This window comes from Cornus florida, unplaced genomic scaffold (genome assembly GCF_030987335.1).
Source record: "Cornus florida cultivar Cherokee Brave unplaced genomic scaffold, ASM3098733v1 CherokeeBrave_3.0.0_Hap2_Chr02, whole genome shotgun sequence".
NCBI lineage: Eukaryota > Viridiplantae > Streptophyta > Magnoliopsida > Cornales > Cornaceae > Cornus > Cornus florida.
The window spans coordinates 2,406,085-2,424,262 of NW_026775572.1; the positions used below are offsets into that span (position 1 = coordinate 2,406,085).

General features: G+C 35.6%; 1 protein-coding gene, 1 long non-coding RNA gene and 1 pseudogene across 2 annotated transcripts; 2 read left to right on the forward strand and 1 right to left on the reverse strand.

The window, feature by feature from the left end:
• The first annotated feature begins 1,299 nt into the window (after positions 1–1,299).
• Positions 1,300–11,047, forward strand: LOC132289084 (cytochrome P450 93A3-like; annotated as a pseudogene).
• Positions 11,048–11,874: 827 nt separating this feature from the next.
• LOC132289098 (putative CCR4-associated factor 1 homolog 8) lies at positions 11,875–15,723 on the reverse strand. The gene is made up of 3 exons (XM_059789910.1): positions 15,594–15,723; positions 15,033–15,215; positions 11,875–12,632 (listed from the first exon to the last, which is right to left on the reverse strand). The coding sequence occupies exons 1-3, from the start codon at positions 15,721–15,723 to the stop codon at positions 11,875–11,877; spliced, it is 1,071 nt and encodes a 356-aa protein (XP_059645893.1).
• Positions 15,724–16,366: 643 nt separating this feature from the next.
• Positions 16,367–17,802, forward strand: LOC132284904 (uncharacterized). The gene is made up of 2 exons (XR_009472392.1): positions 16,367–16,588; positions 17,545–17,802. It is a non-coding gene; the product is annotated as an uncharacterized LOC132284904 (long non-coding RNA).
• The last annotated feature ends 376 nt before the right edge of the window (positions 17,803–18,178 follow it).

Below are 18,178 nucleotides of genomic sequence, written 5' to 3' on the forward strand. Positions count from 1 at the left end.
TCTGCTCAGTCGGTCGAGCCCTCACCGGTCGACCTCTTCACAGCGGACCCCTCCATCGCGGCTTGAATGAGGAAGGGCATTATGGTCCTTAACTTTTTATAAGGGTTGTATGGTCATTTAATTATATTTGGGTTGTTAGGTGACTTGAATTCACGGCAGATCGCAGGACGGGTAAATTGCTACCAAATCCCTAATTTAGGAGGGTTAATTGTCAAATTATTAAATAGGGGGTTTTCTGCTACATGATCAGTACTTTAAGAAGTTTTTTTTACTTTATTCTTATATATATTTAAATTAAAAAAGAATTATTTGATAATTTAAAAAAATAATAATACATTAATGGTATGTTTTTTTAAAAATTTCAATTTCTAAACTGGATCCCTATTTAGGGACAGGTGCAGTAATATATGGGGGGACACTTCCATTAATGCGTGGAGGTAAATTTGGGTACAATTTGGAGTGAGGACAGTCAATTACGAGTACAAAATCTGAACTCAATCATCATTAGCTTTGGGGCTTTTTATAGCCGCCAACTATAATAATCTAGGAATTGCTAGCTATAGTAGGATGCAATTGCCATTCTTGAATTTGTCGCTCTAGTCTCTACCGATGAGGAATCATTCCTCAATTTCCCAAACTATTTAGGTTATGACAATAAATTAAGTTAAAATAATAATAATAATATAAAGGAGAATCTTTCTATCCATTCCGAGCAAAAATAAACAAAAGATATATATATATATATATATTTTATTGAAATGTTTAATGTACATCTATATTGGGATGACACAGAAAGTTCCTACAACTTGCTTTATTGGTTGCTCAAAAAGGCACAGTTAACTGATACTTCCGTGTCAATTGGACCTAATTTTAAGGATTTTCAACCATTTTTATGTCGCATTGAATCGGCACTTCAAAATTTGTAGCGGAGAAAATATATATTTCAAAGCTTTTACTCCCACACATAGTACCATGATATATATATATATATTTTGGTGTACTTTCTCTTATCAATGGTAAGAATTAAAAACTTAAGAAGGATCGATGCGTTAGTAGCGTATAATACGTGAATACGGCACATGCACATATCCAATACAATTAAAAGAGTCATTAAATTTTATTTTATTTATTATTTTTTTTTTTAGAGACGGTTGGAACACACCACAACAAAGACACGGTTTGAACGCATTAAAACACTGTATGTGACTTCTAAGGGAAATGATTAAGTTTAACTAAAAATTAAAAGTAATTATCTCATGCATTTGAGGAATGATAGTTATTATACTAGTGTGGGAATTAATGGTATTGTTACTTACCGAAAGAGGCATGCCTGTCAATCACGATAGTGGCCACGGCATCTTTGCAGGCATATCAACAGCCCAGGCTTTGGCCGCCACTGCAATCATAAACGGTCCACGTCCCGAGTCTATCGGCGAACCGGTTTGTCACTATTCCACATCCAACCGGGAAGCATTTGACGTGTAGTTTTGTGATTTTTTTTTTTTATTTAGAAAAATGTGATTCAATATGTACAATTTAAAATATATTATAGGTTTATTAATAAATAATATTAATTTTAATAAAACAAAATTAACAAACATTAACTCTAAAATCCAAATTATTGATTTCATGATTATACGGGTAAAATAATTTAAAAATATTATCTATATATATTATATGATTATTTTTTGATGTATTCATGCCTGTATTGGCATTTTTTTCTCTTTTTTTTGAGTTTTAATGTAGAATAAATTACACTGACTTATCCATGAGATTTAGACAAGTTACATACGCATCCATAGTTCAACGTTAAATAATTTGACCTCTCCTAATATTTGGCGCATATGCTCAATGACACATGTTTAACTTGTTGAACAAATTTAATAAAATGAAAAATCTTTTTGTTCCCTTAAATGAAAATCTTGTCTTTTTTTTAAAATCAAGGCATTGTTGACTTTTCATATTCAAAATTACATTTTCACCGTTGTCAACCAAAATTTTCATATTTATCTGCATGTATTTTTTCAAACCACAAAAGAGATGAGTGTAATTCACCGTTGAGGTTCCGTTTGTTTCGACGTTTTTTTTTCAGGTAAAATATTTTTTTTATTTTTACTTTGTCGGTGTTTGGCAAAGGTCTACGTCGAGATTGAAGTCAAGTCCATCGGACACTGCATATAAAATAATTTGTCAAAAATTGATAGATAAGTTATTTTTATTAAATTTTAATATTTTTTTTTTTCGTAAATATTTTACGATATTTTTTAGGAAGCACTGATTATGTCTTTTTGTTCATATCAAATTATGTCTTTTTGTTCATATCAAATTATGTCTATATCAATACGAAAATATTTTACGTCAAAACAAACAAATCTTAATGTAAAAAATATTTTACTCCAAACAAACAAACCTTAATGTATTTCCCAATATATTTTCTTGTTCATATCAAATTCTGTCTATATCAGTGCTTCCTAGAATAATTTTTTATAAATCACGTGTGGTCACCAAATATTATGTAAGAAGGAATATGGAGTGAGGGCAAAAGGGTATTTTCATCTAGATGCAGTCAATTCAATCATGTAAGCATCACTTCTCCTCCCACAAAAAAAAAAAAAAAAAAAATAAATAAATAAATCTTATTTTAATTCCCACGTTTCTCTGGAATTTGGAGATATTAGGGTTTGGATTTAACATTTAAAAATACTATATATATATGTGCGTGATATATGTATAGTATTTTTTGGAATTTGAGAATGATGGGACTCTTCGATATCTTGCCAATAGATTTTGGCAGAAATAAACTGTAAACTGTGAAATGTTGATTGTTCCACTTACTATTACAAGTAAAAATTTACTTGCCCCAGTAATGTTTTAAATTTTTTTACAGAGTAATGTTTCTATTTATTTATTTATTATTAATTTTTTTTACAAAGTAAAATATATTAAAAATTAAATTAATAAATACAAAAAATCGAAATCTGACATTTTAAAATTCTTTAAAAATAAATATTTATAGAATATTATTTTCATTAAAAGTGTCGGCTTCACGAAAACATTCAATTTTAGTAATTTTTTTTTCTTAGTGGAGCTAATATTAAATCATTTCAGTAATTAAAAATCTCCCTCTTGCAATGGACCAATCAATGGTGATAATTGACACCATCACATGATGGTTTTGCTTGAACCATGGTCCTACTTGATATTGACAACCACCTGTATTAATTATGCACAAACCTTTTTTTTTTTTTTTTTTTTTTTTTTTTTTTTTTTTTAAGTTAAAATATGCACAAACCTCTTTCATACTGAGGGGAATATACATTCACAAGTGACATGATATATATATTTAAATTGTGGACAAATATCATTCATGATATATATATATATAGTATATAAATGTGTTAAATTTTTTTAAAAATGATCAAACAAATATTTAAGGTCACTGTTTCCATACAAATTTAGTTATGTGCAATGCACGTGATATTTTTAAACTATAATATTCTAAAAATATCATTTTATATTCTAATAATGTCCTTATATATAAAAAGAAGAAGAGAAAACAAGAATGCTTTAGTCATTTTATCGTTATAGAGGGATATTTTAGTCTTTGTAGTATTTAGGTCTTTATTTATTCAAAAATTAAATGTTAAATTTTTTTAAGAACAAATAGAGAGATATTATACACTCTATATATCTGTCATACGTATGTTTTTCGCTAATAAGTATTGAGTATTGTGGATGTAAGTTATGCCATGTCCAGCAAAGTAGTCAATGTATACAACCACCACCAGCTATAAGACAGAATGTTTTGAACACTCGGTTGATGTACATAGATTGGCCAACTTAGTAAAAATGCAAGCCCATAGCAAGAACTTAGATTCAAACTGTCAATTGATGGGTCTAGAATCTTGATTTGACCAAGCCACAAACAGTCGGTCGATGGGCCCAGAATCTCGATCCGACCAAGCCATAAATTGTTGATCGATGGGCCTAAAACCTTGACCCAAGTTACGACCCATCGATCGACGGGCCTAGACCCTCGAGATGACGCGCTAAGTGAGGGAACTAGCGACGAAGAGTTGTGGTAGGACCCTTTGAGACCATTGAGAATGCTAAAAGAATTTTGGAATGGAGGATGGAGAATCAGCTTTGAGTCTTGCCAAGGTAGACCCAATCTGAGGAGAAAAAGCGAAAGACAGGTTGGAGTAAGCATATAGACCTTTACAACTACCCTCTTTTTAGGTCATTTAAGGAAGGTACGTATACCTGGCAGCAAATCTGGAAAAGTAGGGATTAGGGCATCATGATCCATAAAAGAACATGAGCCCTGACTCACTTTATCCATAGACACAACAGATACAATACGGAAAAGAAGATAAGGGTAAAGAAATCGGGCTATGTTATACTCCAGACTTCGTTGTTTTCTACCATCGTTTCAGTTCTTAGATTGGGCTAATTATTCCTCCCTCAATCCATTCTTTTGTATTCCTCGTATTGTTTTAGTAATATTTTCGGATACATTCTCATCTTCAGTTTGACTCAAATATCATTTTCTTTGGTCATGAGAAATGAAAAGTCTTCAATAGCCGAGTACGGCGTATTAGTTACATGAGTATTAAAAAAAAAATTCAACAATTTTTATTTTTTTATTTCCAAGAATAGGAATTTTTTTTTTGCATTTGTTGGTTGAGTTTGGTTTATGATTTGGTTAGAACTTAGTTGGAGGGAATTTCTTATTTCTTCACATGGTCATTAGTGATGAGGTCCATTATTCTGAATAGTAGAAATAAGCAGACTGGCCCACTAAATCAACCAATCCATTCATTAGTAAGACCCCCTCAAGCAAGATGTGATATGATCTATACCCTTCCATAGGACACTGCAGCAACATTCACGGAAGACGGTGGAAATCACCAAAAATGTAGTGTGAGAAGTAAGTATTCAATACTCGAGTAATACTCACACGTAGTATTCTGTTCAACATAAAATTATAAAACTTCTCAATTTGTTTTGATGCACCAAAAATTTTAAGTTTTTAATAAAAGTAAAAGTAAGTTTGGCCGTTGCAGATATTTTTGAAGTACTGTATATTTTTTCGTAAAGTGAGTGGTTATCACCGAGGACGTATTAAATGCTGCTGCAAGTGTATAGTATGGCATTGTATTAGAGAAGAGATTTGGTTGGTTAGAGGATGTTGTCATCCAAGTCCATGCAACGTGTGCCCCAAAATGGGAGACACATATGCTAAAACTAACATTCCTATATTTAGGTCAGTTACAAACTGGTACTACTGCACAAGTGTTCATCAGTTGGTCAGAACATTGGGTGGTAAAAGTGTGGTCTGTAGGGTGGAAATGAAGGAAGATTTGGTATAAAAAGAAGGGATGGAATGCAATTTTTTTATTTCTTTTTCCTTTTGGCAGAGAAGAAGAGTATAAGAGGAAAGAGGAAAGAGGAAGAATAGCAAGGTTGGAGGGAACTCTCTGTCTGTTTGTCTTTCTCTCTTTCTACCTGTTACTTGGGAGGGAAAAACAAGGTAAATGGCTAACTTCTTTTTTACTACGATCTTTTTACATTTTTAGTCTTCAAAAAGAAAAAAAGGTCTCCATTTCCATCAACACTGTTTTTCCTTTTATTTTATTTTTTCATTTGCTGGTCACTAGTATCAAACAAAGTCACTCATGATGGTCAATTCAACTATATATATATATATATATATATATATATAATATAGTCCAAATAACATCAATCATGTTTAAAGTATATTAAATTAAGATTCTTTTGTAGTGCTTCTAAAAAAACAGAAAGCAATTTACGAAGAAAATAATAAATAAAAATTTGATATGCACTAAATAAAAAAACTCGAGTTTATTAGTTCAAAATATACAAATTTGATATGCTAAAAGATTGTTAATCAAAGGGGGCGGAGAAAAAGATTGGCTACAGATCTAAAAATTAAGAATTATTTAACAAAAAATATATGTTATGAAATTTAAATATGCATAGTACTTAAAGGGCGAGTCTTTTATTCATGGATAAAATTGTTTTATTGTGACTTTAAAATTATGAGTTCAAAATTAAAAATCACGTCTTCATGCAATGGTAAAATTATATTAATAATAACATCTTTTTGCAATTATAAAATTATATACATTCAGACACTCTTCAAATTCCCTAATAAAAAGAGTTTGTACAACTATATAAATCTTTTTATGATACGACCGTGACTTCATATGTAAATAAATGTATCAATTTTATCCTTTAATTTTATTACATGTCAAGTTATGAGTTTACCTAGAACATGTAATTTCCGACTAAGATATTTTATGATTCAAATAAACAATTATGATAGTAGGTGAAAACAAAGGGCCCACAAAGAAAGAAGGCAATGACCGAAGAAAGATAAAGGGAAAAGGGCAAAGGCGTATGTGTACAAACGGATGAAGCAATTCCTAAACTGGTTGTGGTTGTGCGAAGGAGAATGGATGTGGGTCCATGGACTCATTAAGAACCGGTTCAATCATATGAGGGTAGAGTAATGGAGCCCTGGGTCAGATCATGACACTATAAAAGTTAAAGGGGGCCCACTGGTGCCTTACCCGACAAACCCCATTGTTTGGAGGGAAGATTTTTGTTATCTCAAAGATCTCAACTTTCACTGTAGTAGTTTTTGTTGTACCCCAAACTTTTATGGTAAAAATAATTTCATACTATACCATATTAATTATGATGTGTGTGGTATTGAGGTGACTTTAAAGAAATGGCCTGAAAAGTTAGGTCGTGTTTGGATGGTGCAATAATTTTAGGTGGATCTACCTTCACTATTTTCACATTTTGTATTACTCCGTCCAATAATCATGAGAATGTGAATTTCACATTTTGTATTACTCCGTCCAATAATCATGAGAATGTGAATCAGGAAAAGCGACACATAATTAATTCCAAATTGGGTTTTGTTTACATCGAAATTGGGTTTTGTTTTCTATTAATTTTATAGTATTAAAAAGAGACACTTGGTCAATTCAAGATAATAAAAAAAAAAGTGTTTATAACAACAGCACTTTGAGACAAGCATATATGAAGAAGAATTTTGACTCAAAGTCCGGGCCCATTTTAGTTATTGTAATAAAAAAGCATGTTTGGACACCTGAAGAATTTCCTGTCCGAATCATGAAAAGTAGAATTTAATCTTTACTACTTTTTTCTTTTACTTGTGTTAAGAAATTGAGAATTCAAAATATAATTAAATGGTAATATTATATCCCATTTGAAGTTTGGCATCTAATTTTCTACCTTATAATAATAACATCCGAACAGGATGTCAATGCAAGTTTTATTGGAGTGAGACCCAACCCCACACAAAAAGAGAAATTATTCTGCCTTTACTTATTTGTTTCCACTTTGTAAGAATTTGAGGGTCATTGAGTAATTTAACATTATGGGTTGTTTGGATTGCAAGAAATATCTAGCATCCAGGAGAAAATTCTCTCTCTCTCTCTCTGTGTTTAGAAGAGGGGACCAATTCATTCATTGGACAATGAAGAGGTGAGAAGAAAGAGGAAGGAGATTGGTGATGGAGGTGACATGGTACGTAAAAGATGTACACCACATTATTTTACTTGATACATTGGATGATGAAAGGTGGGAGATGAGATTGACCAGAGAGAACATTAAGGCCTTCATTCAGCTGGTAATCATAAATATATATAGCATTTCTTGTTCAATATATTTTCAGAAAGTTGATCGATTTGATGATCGATTCAAGCATGGTTACTTGAAATAATCTTTTTAAGGAATTCAAATATGACTTCACTAGCATATACATATTGCAGGTGGTTCAAACCAACCAGCCTTGATGATATGATTCAATGCGTGGTGCCCTGGAACTTCACTAGCATATATTGCAGGTGGTTCAAACCAATCAGCCTTGATGCTATGATCCAATGCTTTCAATGTAATCCCATTTATAACAAAAATTCAATATTATATATATATATAACTTCACTAGCATATATTGCAGGTGGTTCAAACCAATCAGCCTTGATGCTATGATCCAATGCTTTCAATGTAATCCCATTTATAACAAAAATTCAATATTATATATATATATATATATATATATATATATATATATATAGCTTCACTACCATTACAGAGAATGAAATTAAGGAAAAAAGTTTGCTGTGGTTTTGGGCTATATATGTGTGTGTGTGTGTGTTGATGGTGATCATATAACATCTTTTCTGATTTAATTAGTTATAAATTTGGAAATGTTATGCATTTTTGCCATTCAATTGGTTGGCTCAAATTTATTATTATTGGGTATATTAATTTTAACGAATCAAAGCTGGGCTTACTTTTTTCAAATACTTAGATGAAGAAGAGATATATACGAGGACTGAAAGCTTGTTATGAAAAATAAATGTGCAGAAAAGTAATAATCGCCTTCTTTTCATAAGAAACCTAAATGTGAAGAAAATAATTATGGAGTATGATTTTTCTCTGGGTCCATGAGACCACTTCTTCCAATTATGACTGATGCGACAGTAGCAATTTGTGATTCTTATGACAACATTAAGTTTCAAGATGAGATGGAAAGTTGACAAAACTATGATCCCAAGTACCTAGCTACTGCATATTTCAAAATATTTTGCTGTGCAAATTATTAATACTATTTTTTGAATATATACCTCCCAAGTGCATTATTTCTGATGCAGATTAATTTTCGGAATGGGGGAAAAAAAATACAGAGCTACAAGGGGCATTACTCATGCATGTATTGGTGAATATAATTTGTGGTTTGAATTGGTTTGTGTCAATCAACCGAGATCATTCGGGTTTCAGTTAGTTTGTGACCAAGTTTCTATATTATAGTCAAGTCTGGTTTTTAGTTCTTCATTGACATGGTTTATAGATTTTTAATTAAAAGAAATTTGAAAATGATGTAGCATATGCATGCACGGCAACATTGTTGTTTTTAACTTGCCACAAGTAGCGGCAAGTGGTCTAACTTCTGGCTGTCACAAACATTTGATTAAAATGCAAAAATGGACAGATTACCAATATTGTATTAGAAATTTGTTATAATTTATGGAACCTTAAATCTTTGCCATTATTATAGAGAACATTGCATATGGTGGTGATCTTAATTCACTTCTTCCTTGGCTTAGTCCCAGAAATGGCCAAAGAGTTCCTCAAAACACATGAAACTTCCTTTTTCCAAACAAATGCTGTTGATTACCCAACTTATGGATCAAAAGATTTCACCTACCTTTGCTTCTTGTGGACCTCATTGGAAGTTCATGAAGAAACTATGCATGTCCGAACTTCTTGGAGGCCAAACACTAGGCCTCCTACTTCCAGTTAGACGTCAAGCGCTTTATGGTGTCATTTTTAGAAAAGGCCAAAGCTGGCAAGGCTGTTGATGTTGGAGGAGAGCTAATAAGGGTGATAAATGATGTAATATCAAGAATGGTTATGGGCGAGAGGTGTTGTGAGAGTGAGGATGGAGATGGGGAGGTTAGTTAGGAAGTTGATCCATGCATGAGATATCTGAGTTCATGGGAAAGTTTAATCTTTCTGATTTTATTTGGTTTTGTAAGGATTTGGATGTGCAGGGATTCAGAAAGAGCCTCAAGGATGTTCATGACAGGTTTGACAAAATGATGGAGAGGATCAAAGAGGAACACAACGATATGCTGGAGGTGAAAGAGATTGGTGGCGGAGGTGAAGGATATGCTCGACATTTTACTTGATATATTGGAGGATGAAAGCTCGGAGATGAGGTTGACTACAGAGAACATTAATTAAGGCCTTCATTCTGGTAATTATTTTTTTAATTTTTTTAGTATTTCTTGTTCAAATATTAATATAACTATTTTCTCTAACATGGAAGCAATCACGTACCAATTAACCTCAAGCTGATTATCTTGATGAATTAGATAGTTTACAACCATAGATTAGTATTACTGATTGATCATCATAACTTCTCCAATTTTCAGAAAGTTTATTTGATGAGCATGGTTGCTAGACATAATCTTTTTAAGGAATTCAACTAAAATTTTTACATAAATTCATCATAATCATCATTGCCTTGAATCCCATATGAATGGAGTCAGCACATGGAATTCTAAAGTCATTTTTAATAATCTTATCCCATTGTTCTATGTGTTCAAACTATGCAAGTCTACTCTTAACTTTAGATTACTACTCAAGTGTGTAGTTTTCAAAAGTTGTCTAGGAAAATGGTTTTATTGAACTGTATGTCAATTTGTTTCTTTCTTATACATGGGAGGATTATGCTAAAACTTGAAAATGTAATGACACTATTGAATTGTATGGCAATTTGTTTCTCTCTTATTTTGAGAAAATTATGATTTAATCCATTGAAGATACATTTTTTGAATATATATCTATATATATATATATATAGAGGACATTTTTTCTGCTGGAACCGATACCTCTGCCATTACCATAGGCTGGGCATTAGCAGAGCTCATCAACCATCCCAATGTTATGGAAAAGGCAATTCAAGAGATCGATTCAGTGGTTGGAAAGAAGAGATTGGTAGAAGAATCAGATGTGGCAAACTCCCTACCTCCAAGCCATTGTACCCCATTAATTGGTAGAGAGTCAAGTGAAGATTGCACTATTTTTGGCTATGAATACCAGCAAGACTAGGCTTTTTGTTAATGTATGGGCTATAGAAAAACCTCTGGAGTTCTGTCCAGAAAGGTTTGTTATCAGTGAAGAAGGGAATGGAAAAGGGCAGTTGGATGTGAGGGAATAGCATTTCCATTTTCTTCCGGTTGGGAGCGACGAAGAGGGTGCCCTGGAACTTCACTAGCATTGCAGGTGGTTCAAACCAGACTTGCTGCTATGATTCAATGCTTTGAATGGAAGGTTGGTGATGGAGTGAATGGGAAAGTGGACATGGAAGAGGGACCTAGATTGACTCTTCCAAGGACTCATCCTTGGTTTGTATCCCAGTGCCTAAGTTTAATCCATTTCCATCAATGTAGCTCCATGTATAACAAAAAATCAACTAGTATGCTTCACATATCATGATGCTTACTGAGATCAAATTAGTTCACTCATTTTCCATAAAAACAAAAACATATGATCATACGAGCCTTGAAAATAATTACAAGCTTTCAAAAGCCTCATGTCTGAAAGTTTGGAAGAAGAACCAAAAAAAAGAAAAGAAAAACAGTTTAGAAGAATCAGAGGCCTAAAAGAAACATTAGAGCTACTCCATGAATCCCCAAAACAATAAATAAACCAAAATGACCATCAAGCATCAGAAACACAACATAGACTCATAGTCTCATAGACCTTTTCTTCTATAGCAAAAATACCAGTTTTGACAGCAAACACGTGAAGAAAAATACAAAATAAATCAGATGCAGAAAATAATCATAACTAAAGGGCACCAGCTTTTAGGAGAGGACAAAATCCTGAAACTCACCAAAAGGAATACAAACAAAATAAAAAGGTTTCACATATAACCTATAACAATTATATACAACGAATTTAAGAACCAAGCTATATCACATTACATATAGACAAATGCTAAAATCCTGTATAAATTGAATTAAATGGTAAGCAACAAATACAAAATAACTAATAGATTTAGGTGTCACCCCACTGTTTAGCAGAGGACCAATTCTTTCATTTAGTGGGACAATGTTATGTTAAGTATAGCCAATTAGGCAGGTACAGAAAGAATGTATTGATGATCTCAACTGAATACAAATAATTCTGACTATTACAATTTTTTTCAAAACAACATACACATGCAAGAATATGGATTTATCGATCAATTAAATGAAGCCATAGCAATTATATACAAAGAATTCAAGAACCTCGCTAGTTATATCATATATTACATATAGACCATTGGTCAACTCCTCCACAAATTGAATTAAATGGCGAGCAACGCCTAAGATGTTGGAGATATTGCGGTGAACAACAAATCGTAACTAGCTCATAGTTCATCTCGATCTTGGTGCTGACCCCATACAAGAAGCCTTCAAATCTTTCCTCAATTAACTGATATACTTCCTTCATCTTCAAGAAGACACAAGCCGTCAATAAGCTGTCTGAACAGGATTGATGTGCAATCCCTAAGCGGCATACTCCCAACATGTTTGCCATTCTTTCTAAATCCATCTCTCCGCACAATAGCTCTCGACAATACTTGGTGATATACTTCACATCATAGATACGGCCAAGTATATTACCAAGGCTTTCAATAAATTCCATAGGTGAATCTGACAAAGAACTCCCGGTTACCAGTTTGATTATATAAGCGATATCATACAAGCCATGAAATGTGATCCATTGAATACTATGATGGGATTGAACCAAGTTTCTGAATATTGCTGCAAATAGATTCATGTCAACTCCTTTCAAATTCAATCCTCCGTGCTGATTCTTCTTGAAATTGACACCCACACTCTTTCTAAAGTTGAATTGCCACGTACCACCTATATTTCTGTCGTTGTCAAATAATGTAAACCCAATTTGAGTCAACCTCATGCGATCGGTATTATACTTGAGATTATGGTAGTGCTCATCTTCGGATGCATTTCTTGACGGAACATGCAAAAAACCTATGAACTCCGTATCAATGGCTACAAACAAATACCTATGCATTATAATATCAAGAATGCATACTTCTGGTAAAAAATTTCCTTGCCAAACTTCTTTAATCCACACGATGTCTTGAATCTTAATGAAGAAGTAAAGAAAAAGAAATTAAGTAGTGTTATTAAAACCGTTTCCTCCCTTGACGAAGTGAAGTGAAGTGCAGTGCAATTTCTAATTTGCAAGGTTTACGAATGAAATGTAAGTGAAGTACTATGGAAGGTTTACGGAATCTGGAAGTGAAATAATACAGTTTCTAATATGGAAGGTTTACGGAATTTGAATGAGATTGTAACGACCCTCACCCTGGCCAGACAATCACGAATCAAGTGACCCTGCTGGTCACACCCATAACAAGCCTTCGGAGTTGACGAAACTGAAGACGATCTCATCGGACAATTGGACTTGTAATGTCCGGGCTGCTGACATTGATAACAAACAACTGCACTCCTGTCAGATCCAGCTGGCATAGGAGTGGTAGGAGCAGATCTTGTAGACTGTTGCCCCTGAAACTGAGATGGACTGCCCCTGTTCCTTTTCCAAGAAGATCCTTCTGAGGATGGCCTTGCACCCCTCTTTTGCTTCAATTGCTCTCTTCTTACATCCTTCTCTCTATTGTCAGCCTCCAGCATCAAAGCCCTTTCCACTGCTTCAGAGTAAACCTTAATAAACTGTGCCGTGATCAACGGCCTCATTCGATCATTAAGACCCGAGACAAACTTCCGAGTCTTGTTAGCTTCATCTCTCACCACTTCTGGAGCAAAACGGGAGAGTGAGGTGAACTTGTTCTCATACTCCGCCACTGACATGTTCCCTTGAATAAGATTATGAAACTGGTCTTGTAACTCCCATCTTTTGGAAAGCGGAAAGTACTTTTCATAGAATTGTTCCTTGAACCTATCCCAACTCATCTCTTCAATCTTGTACTGGTTGGTGATCGACTTCCACCAAACCTTGGCATCCATAGCAAACTTGTAAGTTGCTAGGATGATCTTCAAGTGATCCTTTGTCACATCCATTGAGGTTAACTGAGTTTCAACTTGATCCATGTAGTTGTCGGCTACCATTGGATCCGCACCGCCCTCAAACATAACCGGCATCAGCTGAGAAAACCCCTTAATGATCTTGAGACGCTTCTGAGCTGGAGTCTCCTCAACTTGAACTGTAGGTTGTGGTACCAACTGCGGCTACGCAACAATAGTTGCTCTCACGGCATTTTGCAACAATCGATTCAACTCTAGTGCCACAGAACTTTCACCCACTTCTACGAGTACAGGTGTTTCAACATTCTCTCTTCTTGGGGGAACAACTCTTGGGGGAATCAAGTCCCTAAGAAACATGTTCTCATCAACTGGCTCCGCCGGATTGGAGCTAGAGCTCTCACCAACATCGCCCCTTGTTGGCCTAGGGCCAACTTCTCTAGGTTCCTCACGCCGTGACATCGTGCTATAAAACGAGAAAACGATTCAGAAACATGACACTAAGACTGTGGACGACTCAACAAGAATTAATACCGTACAACACTTAGCATGCAAGACTATGCAAGAAACATTTTAACATAAATAAGTAAGCAAGTAAGCACATAGGCAGCTAAGCATGCTCATTTAAATAAGATACCACGTAGCAAGTAGTCAAGTAAACAATACAAACAACATCCCATGCGACTCTATGTAGGCCTCTACCCGTCGTCCTAAAGGTTTTCGAACCTTTGCTCTGATACCATTTGTAAAGACCTTCACCCTGGCCAGACACAATATTGTCCGCTTTTGGCTCACCCAGACCAGAAACTTCCCAGGGGGTCACCCATCCTGGTACTACTCCAAGTTAAACACGCTTAACTACAGAGTTCTGATGGGTTCACGGCTATCACGGCTTTAAAACGCGTTGTGTCATAGAAGGGTGTTGAATCTACATATAGCACTTGCCCCATCCACACCCAGACGATGTGGGATTGTGCACCTGTAGCTCGCCCAGTGTGGTAGCCTACTGGTGCCCCCTGCACACGCTCACACACACCCGCCCACAAGGTCGCCACAATCACCCCCCCTTTGGGGCCCAACGTCCTCGTTGGCCACACTTTCGGCTGGGTCAGACTCTGATACCATTTGTAACGACCCTCACCCTGGCCAGACAATCACGAATCAAGTGACCCTGCTGGCCACACCCATAACAAGCCTTCGGAGCTGACGAAACTGAAGACGATCTCATTGGACAACTGGACTTGTAATGTCCGGGCTGCTGACACTGATAACAAACAACTGCATTCCTGTCAGATCCAGCTGGCATAGGAGTGGTAGGAGCAGATCTTGTAAACTGTTTCCCCTGAAACTGAGATGGACTGCCCCTGTTCCTTTTCCAAGAAGATCCCTCTGAGGATGGCCCTGCACCCCTCTTTTGCTTCAATTGCTCTCTTCTTGCATCCTTCTCTCTATTGTCAGCCTCCAGCATCAAAGCCCTTTCCACTGCTTCAGAGTAAACCTTAATAAACTGTGCCGCGATCAACGGCCTCATTCGATCATTAAGACCCGAGACAAACTTCCGAGTCTTGTTAGCTTCATCTCTCACCACTTCTGGAGTAAAACGGGAGAGTGAGGTGAACTTGTTCTCATACTCCGCCACTGACATGTTCCCTTGAATAAGATTATAAAACTGGTCTTGTAACTCCCATCTTTTGGAAAGCGGAAAGTACTTTTCATAGAACAGTTCCTTGAACCTGTCCCAACTCATCTCTTCAATCTTGTACTGGTTGGTGATCGACTTCTACCAAACCTTGGCATCCATAGCAAACTTGTAAGTTGCTAGGATGATCTTCAAGTGATCCTCTGTCACATCCATTGAGGTTAACTGAGTTTCAACTTGATCCATGTAGTTGTCGGCTACCATTGGATCCGCACCGCCCTCAAACATAACCGGCATCAGCTGAGAAAACCCCTTAATGATCTTGAGACGCTTCTGAGCTGGAGTCTCCTCAACTTGAGCTGTAGGTTGTGGTACCAACTGCGGCTGAGCAACAATAGTTGCTCTCACGGTATTTTGCAACAATCGATTCAACTCTAGTGCCACAGAACCTTCACCCATTTCTACGGGTACAGGTGTTTCAACATTCTCTCTTCTTGGGGGAACAGCTTTTGGGGGAATCAAGTCCCTAAGAAGCATGTTCTCATCAACTGGCTCCGCCGGATTGGAGCTAGAGCTCTCACCAACATCGCCCCTTGTTAGCCTAGGGCCAACTTCTCTAGGTTCCTCACGCCGTGACATCGTGCTATAAAACGAGAAAACGATTCAGAAACATGACACTAAAACTGTGGACGACTCAACAAGAATTAATACCGTATAACACTTAGCATGCAAGACTATGCAAGAAATATTTTAACATAAACAAGTAAGCAAGTAAGCACATAGGCAGTTAAGCATGCTCATTTAAATAAGATACCACGTAGCAAGTAGTCAAGTAAACAATACAAACAACATCCAATGCGACTCTATGTAGGCCTCTACCCGTCGTCCTAAAGGGTTTCGAACCTTTGCTTTTAAACACAAAAAAAAAAAAAAAAATTTGGCTAGTGTCCCTGACCCTTGGTAACCCTTTTATGCATGTATTGTGTGATGTATATTGAGTAAAAGAAAAAAAGAAAACAAATTAAAATTTTGGTGGGACCCACCACCACACCCAAAAAGGGTTTGAGACCACAATTGGTTTCCATTTTTCTTCTCTCCCGCTGGCCCTTCCTTCTGTCTCTATTTCTTGGTTTTTCTTTTTCTTTTTGAACTCAAACTTCATTCTTAGATTACTCCTCCACCTTTTGTCGGATTGAGGTGCCGTTTGAGGCAAAACGAAGCTCGTGTCAAGCTCTACACATCCATACAAACAATTTTAGATTTTGTGCCCCTTTGGATTTCGAATCTTGAGACCCATTTTCTAGGGTTTTGGTGCAATCTTGAGGTAGGGGCATCTTAATCCACTCTCTTCTTGTTCCATTGTGAGTTATGCTTTTTTTGTTGTGCTAGACATGCTAAATTGAGAATTAATTGCTTCAATGAGGTGTAAGTGATGTTTAGAGAAAATTCATGTCTTAGGGTTATGACTTGTCTATGTGAAAAGCATGTATAGATGATGGCTTTGTGGTGTTTTTTGTGAATTACACCTCTTTTATGTGCTAACATGCTTTACTTAGAGATTAATTGTGTTAATGATTATTTTAATGTTGTCTAGAGAAATGTATGTTTATGCACATGTAATGTATTATGTGAAAAACATGCCTATGTGTTGAGTTTATATCTATTATGTGTAAACTTGCTGAAAGAGATGTATGAGACCATGCTTAATTGTATTGTGCCAAAATTTCACATTGTCATGATATTGAGATTATATGTACATTCTTGGACATGTCATTGGGATGCATGAAATGGGAGAATTTGTCTTGAAATGAAAATGAGGAATTTTTGGGAGATGATAGTTTTTGTGAAATGGTTTTGATAAACCCGGTCGCTGCGGGGTTACCAACGGGCCGGAGGTTAATATAGCCTAGAGGGGACTAGGGAGTCGCCCTAGTGTGGTTGAGCTAGCTGGGCCCCATAATGACGCCGCGGGGTTACCAAGGGTCAGGGACACTAGCCAATCCTCCTCTCGTGTCGCGGCGGGGTTACCAAAGGGCAGGCTGTATTAACGTTTGAAAGTGATGGTTTTGAGAATGAAAATGGAGAGTGTCATTGACATGCGTTGCATTGCATTGTTTATAATTGGAAATGAATTGTATGTTATATTTGATCCCCTACGTTGTATGATCCCTATCTCCCATTGGCCTATGCTTTGCTTGAATTCACAAGGATACAAGATTTGTATCTTAAGTGTCACCTACTGAGCATATAGCTCACCCTACTATTTATACATTTTTTCAGGTCTTGGAAAAGAACCGGTGGACAACAACCCACCTCAAGCTTGAGCGATACTAGAAGCTCACTTTTGTGTCTTTTGTATATCTCCCATTATTTTTGCAAAGCACTAAAAGTGTGAAGGTGTATATGTATATTTTGCAAAAACTTTGTCATGTAATGTAATTAAGGTATTTGATGATATTTTGGATGTGAATTTGATAACATGTAAACCTTATTGATGAATGGGGAGAGTAATACTAGTTTGAAGTATTATTGAGGTCATTTGATTGTGTATCATCATCTACTATTGTCGTGAATTCGGAATTTGGGCCATGATAGGTTAAAAATGAATTTAAACAGGGTATGGTAGGCCTATTTTTAGGGGAGGTCATGCCAAATTTTTTATTTTTTTATTTTTATTTTATTTTATTTATTTTATTTTTTTTGTGTGTTTAAAAGGTATTAGTTTTGGGATCGTTACAGCGATCCGTGAAACAATGGGTAGGGTAGATTTCACACAGAATATGAAAACTTATGCGAGTGAGTGAGGAAGGCAAAACATATATAGAGTCTTGGCCACCCCCTTCCTAATAGTAGGACTCCTAGGATTGCCACTTATCTTATCCTTATCTCTCTCAATCATAATGCCGTTATGACT

Coding starts and splice junctions, on each gene's coding strand:
- LOC132289098 (XM_059789910.1), bottom strand. CDS start 15,723: ATGGGTGAAGGTTCTGTGGCACTAGAGTTGAATCGATTGTTGCAAAAT. Junction 15,216..15,593: donor GGAGACTCCAGCTCAGAAGC/GTCTCAAGATCA, acceptor GTTTTACTCCAG/AAGTGGTGAGAGATGAAGCT. Junction 12,633..15,032: donor GCAATTGAAGCAAAAGAGGG/GTGCAGGGCCAT, acceptor ATTTGTTTGTAG/CCATTGATACGGAGTTCATA.